At 32.0% G+C, this 15,440-nt stretch overlaps 1 protein-coding gene across 1 annotated transcript in view; it reads left to right on the top strand.

Moving 5' to 3' along the window:
* LOC117180774 (COP9 signalosome complex subunit 9) overlaps positions 1-11,688 on the top strand; it is a 60,334-nt gene extending 48,646 nt beyond the window's left edge. The window contains exon 3 of the mRNA XM_033373273.1: positions 11,528-11,688. Coding sequence (XP_033229164.1) covers positions 11,528-11,565 — 38 coding nt within the window. The 3' untranslated portion in view covers positions 11,566-11,688. The remainder of the gene's footprint in view (positions 1-11,527) is intronic.
* The last annotated feature ends 3,752 nt before the right edge of the window (positions 11,689-15,440 follow it).

Below are 15,440 nucleotides of genomic sequence, written 5' to 3'. Positions count from 1 at the left end.
GGGAGCTCTTCTTAATATTTTGACACCAAAATCATGTCGATACACCTTACCGACTGCGAGTAAAGCCACCCACGCTTTAACTTGACAGACTGTATGTCCAAAAAACTGATTTTATAATCCTGTTCTATTTAGCTGACTTGGACTGGAGGTCATTTCTATGATATTATGTTTTTTTAATCAGATGCGATTTAAACATGCATTAAACATGCTCCTGAGGTGTTCAGAAAGGTGCAATTATGGTGTGATATCAATAAGAAATTAAGAGGCAGTATTTTTCAAAACAGATTTTTGATTAAATGTAGCAGAAACGATGTTTTACCTAAAAAAAATTTTTTCCTGGATAACAAATTTCGAGATTTTTCTTTTCACATTAATTTTTGTAATAGAAAGTTTGAACACACTTTAAACAATTTTAAATTATCACTACTAAATTTATTTATCAAAGGTGTTTCAAATCATGTTAATTTTTTAAAGTCAAGAAAGAAGGAGGTAAAGGTTGGTTTGTTAATTTGACAGATATTCAAATTTCTGATTCACTTACAGATATTCTCAGATTAGGTCAAGTTTTTAGTAACCGTGTGATAAAAACTAAGGGAAAACAAATGATGGAAATAGTAAAAGATGTTGAATCAAATATACACAAAATTCCTATTCTGGATCGGCAGGATTTCCGAAACAAGGTTTTACACTTGTCAAAGAGCTTTGTTGGGAAAAATAGTTTGCATATCAGTTATATTGATCGTAGAATTTCTAAAGGTTTCATGATGACGAAAGAGTTTCTTAGAAACAACCACGATATGGTTTGCATGAATGCTGATAAAGACTTATTACTGTTTGCATGAAAAAGTCGAATTATATTGGGGATATGGAGAATTTACTTTCTGATAATGATAATTTTGAATTATTACATAAAAATCCTCTAAAAAAATTAAAAAGAGACACTCTTAAGATGATTGACAATTGGAGAAAGAAAGGACTTCTGGGAAAGGATATAAGATGGACTGATGTTAACACTGAAGACACAGTTCTAGCAAGATGTTATGGTTTGAGAAAGATTCACAAAGATGGCGACCCCTTAAGAATAGTTATTTCAACTATTAATACTCCCACCAAATTTTTAGAACAAAATTTTAATTTGATTCTCAAGGACTCTGTCACAACTTCTAAATATAATGTCAAAAATAGTTGGGAATTTCAAAAAAGTATCATTCAAAAAAAGGTTCCGGATGACCATGTAGTGATTTCCTTGGATGTTATTGCATTGTTTCCGTGTATACCCCTTGAATTAATTAAAAAGGCAATTTTGAATAAATGGGCTAATATAAAAACCCGTACTCGATTATGTCAGAAAGATTTTATTGAAGGGATAGTTTTTATTATGGAGTCAACTTATTTTAAATTTGATGGATCTTTCTATAGACAGAAGTCTGGTACTCCCATAGGTTCAATAATTTTCCGATTTTGGCAGAACTAGTGATGGAAGATTTAGAGGTTTTGTTTTTAGGGAAATTAGATTTTGTTTTGCCTTTTTATTTTCGGTTTGTCGACGATACCTTATTATGTAGAAAAAGTACATATTCCTTTTTCTGAATCATTATCTAAAAAAGTTAATTGAGGAACATATTGCAATTAGAGTTCAAAAAATCAAAAACAAAGAGATTAATAATTTGCTGGTAGATAATCAGAAAGAGTTAAAGGAATATAGTTCGTTTAATACTTTTGGTCAAATTTCTAAAACTATTGAACTTATGTTAAAAAAGTTTGAAATCATACTATTTTCCGCATTCCATTTAAAATGGATTCGCTGAACATTTTTTGCAAAGATCTTTCAGGTAATTTTGAAAAGGGTGGTGTTGTCTATAAGATCACTTGCAGGATCTGTAAGTTGAATTACATGGGACAGACTGGCAGACTTCTTAATACTAGGATAGAGGAGAACAAAAGTGATGTTCGTTTATACGCTGTTATAAGAGTGTTCTTGCCAGACATACAAAGGAACTTGTTGATGTTGACCATGTGTTTGCCTGGGATAATGTTCAAATTTTGCATAGTGAAAGTAATGAGAGAAAGAGGGAATTCATGGAAATTCTTTATATTAAAAAACAAAAAAAGTTATCTATTAATTTAAAAACCGATTTGGATGGCCTGAACAAAAGTTATGCTAAAATGATTAATTACATTTAACGTGACTGGTTCATGAATTCTATTTTTCTTTTACTTTATCTATTTCTGATGTAATTCTGACAGATATTTATATTGTGTTTACAACTGATTGGCCTACTGACCCTCATTCGATTCTCAGGTATCAAAGACAATGCACCTGTTGGTACCGAAACGTTGGTAATGCAATTTTATTTATGTTTTTTATTTTTATTTTATTGTAATGTGATGATAATAAAAATAAAAAAGGCGAAAGCAATAAAAAGAGAAGGAAGGGAATGTGGTTGGCCGCCTTCTCCTCTTTCTTTCCTCTTTTTTATTTTTGTCCAAAAATTTTTTTTCTTCAGATTACAATAGGATTTTTGGTTTTTGTTTATTCGTTGTGGTCCAAATTTGGTCGTTGGATTCTTGTTTTATTTAACAGGGTTTTGCATCAATTTTTCTATGATGCTATGAAAAGTCTTTCTAATCACTCTTTTCTAGGCTGCTTTGTAAACTTGCAAAAATGAATAATTATTTTTAAAATTTTCATACAAAAATTAAGGGTTTGGCTATTTTTCAACACGAAGGCTAAGTTTTTTTCACACCATTGACTAAGAATATCCTTTAGATGACTTTTTTCTATGATGCTTTGCAATTTTATAAAAATTATTAACCATGTAAACAGTTTTCATAAACATATTTAATTTTCTACAGAATTAAAGAAGAATATCTTTCCGATTACTTTTTTATGTGATGTTTTGTACATTCCACAGTATTACTAATTATTTTAACAAATTTTAGAAGCAAATTGACAGTTGAGTTATTTTTAAACTTATAGGCTCAATTTGCTTAGGGAGTCACCTAAGAACGTCTTTTCAATTACTATATTTTGAAATACTTTGTAAATTTATTATAATTATGGATCATTTAAACAATTTTTATAAACATATTCAGAGTTTGGCTATTTTCAAAGGAATAGGCTGAATTCGTTTGCGGAAGCAACAAATCAATGTAGTTCCAATTAGAACTTCTTACATTACTATGCACATTTACAATTATTATTAATTATTTAAACAATTTCTGTAAAAAAAATTCAGAGGTTATCTATTTGTCAATGAATAGGCTACATTTTTTTTTACAGAATTAAACAATTATATCTTACCGATGACTTTTTTTCTGTGATGCTTTGTAAATTCCCCAGTATTATTAATTATTTAAACAATTTTTATAAGCAAATTGAGAGTTTAGCTAGTTTTAAACTTATAGGCTCAATTTGCTTAGGTAGTCACCTACGAACGTTTTTTCAATTACTATATTTTGAAATACTTTGTAAATTTATCATAATTATGGATCATTTAAACAATTTTTATAAACATATTCAGAGTTTGGCTATTTTCAAAGGAATAGGCTGAATTCGTTTACGGAAGCAAAAAATCATGTAGTTCCAATTAGAACTTCTTACATTACTGTGCACATTTACAATAATTATTAATTATTTAAACAATTTCTGTAAAAAAAAATTCAGAGGTTATCTATTTGTCAACGAATAGGCTACATTTTTTTACAGAATTAAACAAGCATATCTTACCGATGACTTTTTTTCTGTGATGCTTTGTAAATTCCCCAGTATTATTAATTATTTAAACAATTTTTATAAGCAAATTGAGAGTTTAGCTATTTTTAAACTTATAAGCTCAATTCGTTTACGGAGTCGACTAAGAATGTCTTTAAGATTACTATTGCTCTTCTCTTCACGATCTTTCTCTTCGGGAATATGTCATTAGGGTGGTCCAAAAAACGTTTTTCGAGCTACAGGGCAACACCCCCCCCCCCAGTTTCCATTTCTGAAGAAGGAAAATCTGTAATTTTTTTTTCGAAATTCGAATATTGACACGTCCCATCGGTCACTTCAACATTCCATTTAATTAACAAGGAGAAATTTTGAATTTTCTAAAAATTGAACTCATGTTCCAGGGTTTTATCGAAACGTGCCAAACTTTTTAGGGATTAAAGAGGAGTGTCTACGAAATAAAATCATACTAATAACTTTCATTTCCAACCCACCCCCATCCTCCCCGCAGTTGCCCAAATATGACCCAAAAATCAAAAACCTATATATGCGTATTATTGTTACTTTTTCGCAATTTCCGTCATCTTTTTCAAACAAGGAATCACGAATGGGCAATTTGAATATTTACCATGACTTTTGAAACAATTTTCATATGTTTAAATAAATTTACATTTTTTAAACAATGAATTATTTCCAATAAATGTAAAAAAATATTGTATTTTCTTATTGAAATGTAATTGTTTGTCGTTTTTTAGAGTAGTAAATTTATCTAAAAACATTCTGTAACTATTTAAACAATTATTTATTTTCTTTTTTCAAAATTGCTAAAAAATGAGCCAGAGATCTCAACTTTCTTTTTAAATTGCTATCCTATGCTACGTTTTGTTGAATAATTATATAATTTTGATACATTTCTGATAATGTTTAATAAATTTCTTTTTGTTTAAACAATCTTTATTTGCTCAAATAGTTTTTTTCGGTAACAAAAAAAAAGAAAATATAAAACACATACAATATATAGTATAGAATAGAAAGGATAAATTTACCACTTTTTAATTGTTTGAACAAATCGAAATTTACTAAACATTAGAAGAAATGAATATTGCATTTCAAGCAGAAAACAGTTTCTTTGGCTTTAATTAGAAAACTCAAATAGCTATAACTTTTTGAAAGGGGCAAAAAAGATGCGCTATGAAATTCTACATCTAGATATAATCTATGCAAATTAAAATTCGAAAATGTTTCTGAAAGACTCCAGGGGTCTTCCCACTCCCAGCTAAATAAGTTTATGGGCCCTTCTTCGATCCGGCAGCTCAATTGTTAAGCCTCGCAGGGAATCTTCGTTCTTAATCCATTCTGATACGTTTTTTTAAAATGAAAGATGTCGAAATTCCAAATCGCCAAAAAAAAGTTAAATAAATTCGCCATGATAAAGTGCTGAATTTCCTTGTCCAATAATTCTTTCATGCTCCTTGGTTCCTGACGTGTGATATTTTCGTGACTTTCAATTTTTTCGTCAATTTCAAAATTAGCTTGCTTTATGCTTTTTATTACTTAAATTATTAGCAATAAATTGTACTAATTGTAGAAAGTAACTAAAGTAATGTTTTTATTATTTAAATATTATAAGTTAGCTAAAATAATAGCACTTTGTCCTTATAAAATTGTTCAGAGAAAATGTCGAAACTTGAATCATAATTGAATGTTACCCATATATACTCAATTTAAAGGAAACTAAAAAAAACAATAATAAATTGTATAAACATTAACATAATGCTTTTCGCAGAATTTACTACTACTAGAAATCATTCAATATTATTTTTAATTTGGAAAATACAATTCGAAAATGATTGTTTGAAAAATAATTGTTCAATCATATTATATTTGTTTAAACAATTTAAAAATTGTCAATATATTTTTTCTCTACATTACACAGTCTAAAAAACCCTAAAAAACTTGGTACGTTTCGATGAAACCGTGGGTTTTTGGCAGGTGACTTGCCCTGTAGCACGAAAAGTGTTTTTTGGACCACCCAAGTGTACAAATAAAAGTTATTAAAGTAAAAATTAATTTCATGGCATTTTGTAAAACTTCATTTCCAAATAAAATGATGGTTGAAAATTCATCTTTTTAGTATAAAGTTCAACTATTCCAGTCGAATATTCCTCATTTTAGTTTAGAGTTTATCAGTTTGGTTACAAATTAATTTCCTCCATTTAAAATTTACCTTTTTCATTCTTATTTGAAAATTGATCTTTCGTAATTCAAAATTCAACAGTTTGGCTGAAAATTCATCTTTTTAAATTGAAAATTCAACTATTACGTTGAAAATCCTCGTAATTTGTTAAAAAATCTATTTTTACATTCTCATCAAGAGAAGGTATTAGATTTGTAAAATTTGCCCCCCCCCCCCCGTTTTTGTCAAATGTCCAAGTTTTGATACCCCCTGAATCCGAAAAACAGGTTTTTACGAATATGTGTCTATCTGTGTATCTGTGTTTCTCTGTGTCTGTAGATTTTTAGTTTGTTTGCACGATAATTTTCGAAAGAATTGACAGATTGGATTTGCCTTTGGTACACTCTTTTAGTGTCCTAAAATAAAGGTCAAGTTCGTTAGCCAGCTATTTTGGATAAAAATGCATAAAGTGAGCGTATTTTGAAAATTTTTAAGACCACTTTTTTCAAAATTCAAAAATGTTCTGCTAATAAGATTTCTGAAAGAGTTGTCCAGCCTGATTTGTGAAGTAGGTTTTCAATTTTTTTTAAAAATAAATATGACGAAAAAATGGACTTTTTTCTATTTGACGTTCCGGTGCTTATCAATAACAGGATTATGGTTGAAATCGCTTAAGTTGCATAAAATAGCATTAGTTAAAGATATTTCAATATTCGACAATATACCAAAAAAAATTTGTCATAAACCAATTATTTGTTGAACAAAATTTTCTACAATTTTCCATAAATACACGTTTTTCAAGTTATGTTGCAAGAAATTGGAATCGAAACAATATTATATAAAGAAAATTCTCTTCTGATTATAATTGTTTATATTGTAAACAAATTTAATGTACAAATGCAGTAATCATGCATTTTTCGAATGTGGTTGAAGTCCAGAACGTTCAAATGAACGAAAATTTTTACTGATGAGTTTGCAAACTAGGAAAATTGCTAAAATATTTTTTAATTTATATTGGAAATAATTTATTATAGAAAAAATAATTCAAATGAATAATTTAAATTGCCGTTGGAACAATGGTTATGCGTAAAATGTAAATGTCGAAAAATATTTCGTTCATTTGAACGTTCAGAACTTCAGGTACATATTTTTCGACAGAAATATTCATTGTTTTCTATGCCAATTTTTTTAAATTCGAAGATTTATGATAATTTTCGCAAAATTCATAATTTGTTGATTAATCTTATGATTTTTTAAACAAATTTAATTTTAAAAATGCATTATTTGGGCATCTGTGGGCGGAAGAAATAGTTTTTTTTTTCGATTTCAGTCTAATACACGAATGTATTATTCGAGCATCTGTCGATGGAAAATTTATTTTTTCGATGTCATAATTAAAACTGCTGACATAGAAAAAACTAATTTTTCTATAGATAAATGCCTGATTAATGCGTTTGTTCATCAAATTTGTTTAAAGAAATAATAAAATTTAGTAACTTATTAGGAATGTTGCTGAAATTCCCATCAAGTTCCCATCTGAAAAGACTGGTATTGAAAAAACCGAATTTCTCTGCCGACAAATGCCCGAATAATGCATTTGTTTATTAAATTTGTTTAAAAGATCATAAGATTAATAAAAAATTATGAATTTTGCTGCAAAAATCGTAAAGTTCCGAATTTGAAAAAATGTACAACGAAAAAAACGATTTTTTTTGTCGAAAAATGCCTGATTACTGCATTTGTTTATAACATTTCTTGCAATATAACTAGAAAAGTTGTATGATTATGGAAAAGCATGAAAAACATTTTTTCAACAAATAATTTGTTTATAAAAAATTTTTTTAATAATATATATAATACTGGAACATCTTTAGCTAATATTAGTTTATGAAACTTAGACGATTTCAACACTTTTCCTGTTATTGACGAGCACTGTGAACGTCAAATAGATAAAATGGCCATTTCTTCGTCATATTTGTTTGTTTATTTATAAAAAATTGAAAAAAAACTAATTAAAAGATCAGGCTGTACGTTATTTTGAACCAAAAATGACATTCTTTTCCACTGTGGACTGGGAATGTGAAAATGGGATCATATGAACTCCCATCTAACACAACGTTGCTGAAGGTTGGTTGAACTTCTCGGCATAAAACACTAACCAGCTATGACTGGGTTGAAACTCTCCGCCTCCCACCCCCGCCCCCAAATCCTCGTTATTCGAAGTTTTGTGGGTCACTGAGGCAGGGATTTAATTTAGAAACTGAAAAAAGGCAAGGCTGATGTTTCGAACATATGTGCTAGGTTTAAATCGTAAAAATAAAATTGGAAATGAGTAAATTCAGTTTTTGAAAAACTGGCAGAAGTTACAGTAAAATGTTTAATAGCAAACTTTTTTTTTAAGAATTCGCATTTTTTAAAAAAGAGACAATGAAACTACGTCTCTTTTAATATCAATGTATGTTATGAATTGTAATAATATACATTTATGGAAATAATATACAAGTTAAGACGCAAATTCGAGTGCGAAGCACGAGATACTGATGAGAATGTATTCGTGAAAGCCGAAGGATCATTAACAAAAAAAGAAGTCACTATCACCAAATTACTGTTGTCGATGTTTTGACATTTAGTTCTAAAAAATCTGTGCAAAAGTGTAAGGAATATTCAAAGACCGAGCGTGGAGCGCGAGGTAAATGCATTATCGAGCCCAGAGCGCGAGAACCAACAGTTGCGCGCCCTAGGCGCGCTCAAACTAGCGAGCCGCGCACAGCGCGTTACAAGAATGTGCTCGCGAATGTGCTCTATTTTTCTCGATTGCATCTATTCCTTGGCGAAAATTTAATAAAATACATCAGGTAAACATCGGGTAACGGTTATACTTCCATAGATTTCAGAAAGTATATCAATTTTCAATTACGAAATAATATTCATATTTTGACTTTTTCCAATTTTAGAAATAAAAGCCATTTTTTAAAGATCAAGAACCTTGATGTGCCCATTGAACTTATTTTTTACATTATTGTTGGCCTAAAAACAAACATTTAGAAAAATAAAATGATAAAGTTCTTTACAGCACATGTTATTTTAGTCCTTCTTTATCGATTTATCCTATTTTTTAAAATAAATTAGTTAACATATACGAAATAGGCAACTAGTACGGATATAATTTTATGGATTTCAGGAGGTGTAACAAACTTGAGAAAAATGTAATAATACTGTTGAGAAAAATGAGATTTTTATTCTTTAAAAATACAAAAGTCGTTTTTCTCAAAAACTCTTTGTACAATTTTTTATTTCCTTGACTTAAAATAACCGGGGCATTCACAGACGTATGTACTAAGTGAAGTGGAGACGCCTGGCGGTATACATACTCATCATTTAAGGCCATGTGTCGAGAGGGTCACATGACCAAACCTGGTTCTCAATTTTTCTTTCCCAACTTACGTCTAAACGAAATGAGGGATCACTCTAAAAGTTTAGGAAATGGAAGAGGAGATAATAAAGTCCATGTCTCTGCTATGTTCCGGAGGAAATTACAAAAAAATTTCGAAGAAAATACAAGTAGAAGTTAAATCGGTACTTTTCTGTCCCAACTTACGTCCACATCGAATGAGATATCGTGTTGAAAATTTGGCACGCTAAATAGAGGGCACGAAGGAATGTGTCTCTGGTCCTAACTTATTAGGATTACGAAAAAAGTTTTTTTATAAGAGAAATACCGACCGTGCTGTAGAACACTGCAAAGAGTTTTTAATTTTGTCAATGGGCTAGCTGTGAGGTTTATGTTAATCCAAGTGGGGTAAAACTATCAAAATTATTCACAAACATTATGCACAAATAATGCAACAACTAATGTTTGCACTTTAAATGCAAATAAACAATTTTACATCATTAGATAGTACGTGTCTGACATACGTATCAGCTGATTCAGAGCTGTTTGCAAGGCCACAAACGATCCTTTAATATGTATTAATATTTCCCTGAAAAAATTTCTGCACTATTCAAATTTTTTGTATGGATATGGATAAAAAAATATTGATCTTAGGACTGACTTAATCAGCTTTTATACTCTTCACATGGCCTTAAGGTCATGTAATGAGTGTCCCAGCTGATCAACGCAGTCCTGAGATCAATACTTTTTCATCCATATTCAAGAATAAAAGTTTGAATAACCCGGAAATTTTTTTTGGAAAATATTATTAAATGTTAAAGGACCGTTTGTCGCAACCCGCAGATTTTCGAAGTTGTCTACTCGCTGCGATAGTGCTGCTCTGATACAGCTGATACGTATGTCAGACCAAATTTGTTAATTTGTATTTTAAGTCCAAACATTAGTTTTTTGATTATTTTCATAATGTTCGTAAGCGATTTTTGTTATTTTGTGCCACTTTCATCCAAATTGGTAATTTAAAAAAAACTTCATAATTCTAATTATTTATGACGAGAGCCACCTTCGGTCGTCCCTTCTATTTAGCGTGCCAAATTTTCAACACGATATCTGATTCCGTGTGGACGTAATTTGGGAAAGGATAGTACCGATATAGCTTCCAGTTTTATTTTCTTCGAAATTTTTTTGTTCAAAATTTGCACGGGAACAAAGCAGAGACATGCACTTTATTGCTTACTCTTTCATTTCCGAAACTTCCAGAGCGATACCTCATTTCGTTTAGACGTTAGTTGGGAACACAAATTGAGGTCCAGCTTTGGTCACATGACCCTCTCGTTATATGGCATGTTACATGGGATGTTTACGTTATAGACATCTGTTTCACCGGGGTTACATCGAAGTGCTACGGAACATATATAAACTAGTCTAGGAACTTAATAATAACAGATTCAGTATTTTTTTTCTCAGTGCTCAGATTATGTTCTTGAACGGTTCGCCGCTACGTTTCTCGTAACTTTTTTGCTGCTTCAACCTAACGTTTTCTATGTTATGCACTTTTTAGTGATTTATTTCACTATTAATAGATAGAAAAAAGAAAACGTGATTATGCTTAATAATAGCAGATCAGCTGACGAAATTACATGGAACAAATATACTGATACGCGATACTACGTAGCCATTTGTTCACCTATTGTATAATAATTACACAACGTTTGGTCAGAATATTAGACGGGATTATCTCCTTTTAATATTAACCGATATTACTGTCAAACAATATTGCGAATCATGTGCACCCATTTTCAGTTACAAAAAATGCATGTATAAATTTATATTTTTCGTATACAGTCAAAACTCGTTTATTTATCGCAACTTCCTCGAATCCCACCATTGATTGTCACATTTTTTGTATGTCCAATGACAGCAGAAGCGGGAAAGTATTGTATGATCACTTTTTGGATAGGTGGAGTTATGGGGACCCCTCTCGAGTTGCAAAAAACGAGATGTTTATGTTTCGAAGGAGTTGCGTTAAACGGCGTTTGTCTATATTCAGTAATAATTTTTGCGAGAATATTATTAGTAATTTGTATCACTCACATCCTGTTTTATAAAGTAATAAGAATAACAATAATAGACCATTTTTATTGTATCCCACCATTTCATTTTATTTATATATTATGTCTGCGTCACGGAATTTTTAGAGTAGACTATCATATGGGTCGAGAATCAATTTTAATATAATATTTTGTTCCAGATTTCGACGACTTATATGATGATGAGGATTTGGAATAATACTTTATAGAATGTGGAAGATCCTTGAGCTGTCATCACTTCATTTGGAATTACAGTTAAACGTTGAAAATTGTAAAAATATTTATGCAAGAATTTAATTAAAAACGTTGAAGTTTTATATAATTTTGAAATGTTGTATTGCGGGGTAATTCCCAATTATTGCCACTTACAGCCGGACACGGATGGCAGCCCATGCCGGGTTTCGGCAAACGAGAGGCAAGTCTCGAAGATGTTTATCAACGGGGTCCCGGTCGACGGGCGTCAAGGTGAAGATCTTTCTCGTAATGGTTGTCGTTGTAGATTAAGGTCCTCTAGCAGGACTAGCGATGGTTTGAGAATGGTAGACGTGTTCCCCTGATCTTTCCTCAACTTTACATCAGCCGTGATGGCTGATGTCGAGTTTCAGAAAGGTCAGGGGAACACAGTGGGTGGTATCTTCCCCACTATACTACTACATTCTCCGCCACTTAACGCTAGCCGTCGAACGCCAAATTCTTTTTCAGGGTCCTTATTTACTAGAATAAAATTTGAATATGAAAGTGGAAGACTGGAGGAAATTTTTCGTTAGCTGACAGTACTACTTTGTAACTAGTTCTGCCAAGGTATGCCCTCCATTCTATAGCCCTTCTGATAATTAACGCCGCGCCGCAGTTAGATGTAACAGGAGCTGCGCGGGGTCTGCGGTGGTCACTCAGGCGAGCACTTCGAAGCGAAAAAACAATAGCGGAGCGGGCTATAATGAGTTAATTCTCACCCACCGTCAAACCCAAAATCGGCGATATAGAAGAGTTTCACTATATGTGATTTAGTTTATTAACAAAAGTCAGAGTTTTGTTTCCTGTTAGAGAATTTTGAGTTCTGTATTTAATTTTTAGTACTTCCTTTCGAAGATTTAAATGTCGACTTGTAATTCTGAATTTTTTTTCTTTTTCTTTCATCTCAACAAAGAATGTTACTTCCATGTACCTATAAATTAACAGGACGGTTGACTCGGTACATCGGGAAGGGTGAAGTTATCCCCACTCTATGGGGGGATGCCAGAGACGACTCGGATTGGCTGGTTACCGAACGACACTACACATTCAAGCGTCTAAACTGGAACTTGCCATTGACGGAACAGAGCAATAATCCCCCCCCCCCCCCCCCCCCCCCCCTCCCAACCCCGAGGAAGTAGGAAGAGCATGCGCGGTGTGCCTCATATCCCTTACTTATGCGTCGTCTGACCCGGCAGGTTTGTGCTCCGTCCCGTTAATTTATAGGTCCATGGTTTCTTCTGTCTTGTATTAGGAGTCAAAATGCTTTTATCTTTTAAACTGTTTGTTAGAGTCATTTTACAGTAGTTATGTTCAGAATATTGTTTGCAGTTCTTTTCGAGTTCATTCGTGTCGTTAATGCTATTGATCCAATGCCATTTTTGCACTTGTTTAGGACTGAATATTATCATTTAGGCTCATTAATATTTTCTACGCTTATTTACGCTTTCTAATTTAAAATTGTTCATAAATAATTGTCCAATGCTTTTCCCTTTAAGGTTGCCTGGTATACTGCAACTCGAAAATGTGCTCGTCGTATGTAGTATGATCATTGTCCATACATATATGTTTTAATTGTCTGTTTTATTGTTCTATTGTAGCGTTCTGTCAGGTTTTATTGTGGGTAAAATTTTAGTTGTTTTCTTGTGCCTAATACAGAATTTTTTCATTAATTGCCTTAAAATTGCGTTGACAAATTCTGTGTCATTATCGGTGTAAAAACTCTGCAGTGTTCCTCAACACGAAATGACGCGGTTATGGAATTCCGATTCTATTGCAGTTCCGTTAGCCTTTTTATGGGTATTATTTCTAACACCCTTTTTCTCATAATCCTATTTCACTTTGATCACTTGGCTTTACTCTTTGACAGATCTAGCAGTTTTCTACGTAATTGATCATTGCTGAAGATATCCCTGGATTCGTCGTGATTATCCGGTAAAACTTGAGGTCTTAAGTTTTTTGTGTACGACTTATTTCCAGGGGTTTGAGTCTAGTAATCGAGTACATTGGAGTAGGTCAGTTCTATTAAAATAGAATTTGAAATCTCTGATTAACCATTTTCCATGTTCTTCGGGTCTTTTTGTAACCTGTCTGACTTTAGTAGGCACCAGTCGTCTGTTTTATAGTTGACTTACACTTGCGATTTTGTCACAATAAGTGATAATACAAGCGCTATATTTTTTGCTGATTTTTCTGAGCTCCGAAGAGCATCCGGGACGAAATTCGAGCTACCTTTGCAGTATATGACTTTGTAGTCATATTCAAGAAGTTCTAGTGCCCATCTAGCTAATCGCCAGTGTCGGATTTTAGGTTTTGTATCCACTTTAACTCTAGTGATCACTTTAAAACTACAATCTTCTAATTTTGGCCTATTTTGGGAAAGTCTAGTATAAATTTTCTTGTCCTTTTTATCATTCACTTGGAGTCCTTTGTTGGTTACTTTAAACCCCAAGTTTTTAATTTCCGAACAGCCGAACTCACATTTGTCCGTGCTGATCGTTACATTTTCATCATGTATCCTCCAGTACGATATTTAAATATTTTAAATGGTCTTCGAAATTTCAAGTTACCATTATTAGGTCGTCTAAATAACAAAAAACGCTTGGCTTTAAGTCTGAAGTTATAATTTTATACATTAGTATCTGAAAAAAGGATAGAGCATTGGTTAAAACTAGTGGCATACTTTTAAATTGATACATGTCTTTCCATGCACTGAGAATCGGAGGTGGAGATACTCTCTAGGGGATGAAATTTTTGGCTGGTGGGAATGCTTATTATGCTTTGGTTATAGGATTTCGTGTTAAACTCTCATGTACTTTTGAGGTTAATGTTACCTCCGAATTTTGGTTCCTTATCAATTTTCCTAGTTTTTTTCTTTTTAACCAGCGGTTTAACCCAAATATTTTCGTTTTTTTATTTCTTTATTCCACCCTGTAATGTAATTTTTAGTTTCAGTTCAATTCTCACATTCGGTTTATTCCCGATTGTAATTGAAATTTTTACTTTTCCAATTATATCGTCCGAACATTAATTTTTGCGAAACCAGTTTCTCTGGTTGTACGTATCTAACAATACTTGTTTTGCCTTCTGAATCCTTGTTAGTATTATTATCCGATTTTGATTTTTTCCATAATTTGTTTTGGAGAATTTTGTTTAACTTAATTATTTCCTAAGTTACTTTTCGCTTTTTCTGTTAACCTCTTCGTTGGCAGAGAAAATTCGACAAAAAGTGCCCAAAATGGCAAGAAAATTTGTTATTCTTAAAATTTGTATCCTGGGATTTTTGGGGTCGCTGAATCTGAATATGAAGTCGAAATTCAGAAATGCAAAATGGCGGGTCCAATATGGTGGACGAAAATACAAAAGAATGGCTCGATTTGAATAAATCTCTGTACTTACGGGTTTTTTTGGTCGCTGAACCCGAAAGTGAAGTGAAAAATTTTTAATGGACAAAAATATACGGCATTTAAAATTTTCGAATTTTGACTTGAAATTCTGATTCAGTGACCCCAAAAACCCGTTATTGCCGAGATTGATTCAAAACGAACCATTTTTTGTATTTTCGTCCACCGTATTGGATCCGCCATTTTGAATTTTCAAATTTTGACTTCATATTCGGATTCAGCGATCCCAAAAACCCCCGAATAAGACTTGAATGCGAAATCGGAATAAGTTAAATAGGAAAAAGAAAATTGACGGTAACATTTGGTTATAAGGGTTCCCAGTGGGCAAAAATTAAGGATGTCCTAGAGACGTCTTTGGGATATCCCTAAGACGTCTTTTGTTACATGTCTTTTGGTCATGCGAGGGATGCTCTTAAAATGTCTAATATCAGTACGAAAG

This window comes from Belonocnema kinseyi, chromosome 9 (assembly GCF_010883055.1).
Source record: "Belonocnema kinseyi isolate 2016_QV_RU_SX_M_011 chromosome 9, B_treatae_v1, whole genome shotgun sequence".
NCBI lineage: Eukaryota > Metazoa > Arthropoda > Insecta > Hymenoptera > Cynipidae > Belonocnema > Belonocnema kinseyi.
The sequence above is the reverse complement of the archived record's forward strand: the minus strand, read 5'-3'. Positions and strand labels throughout refer to the sequence as shown.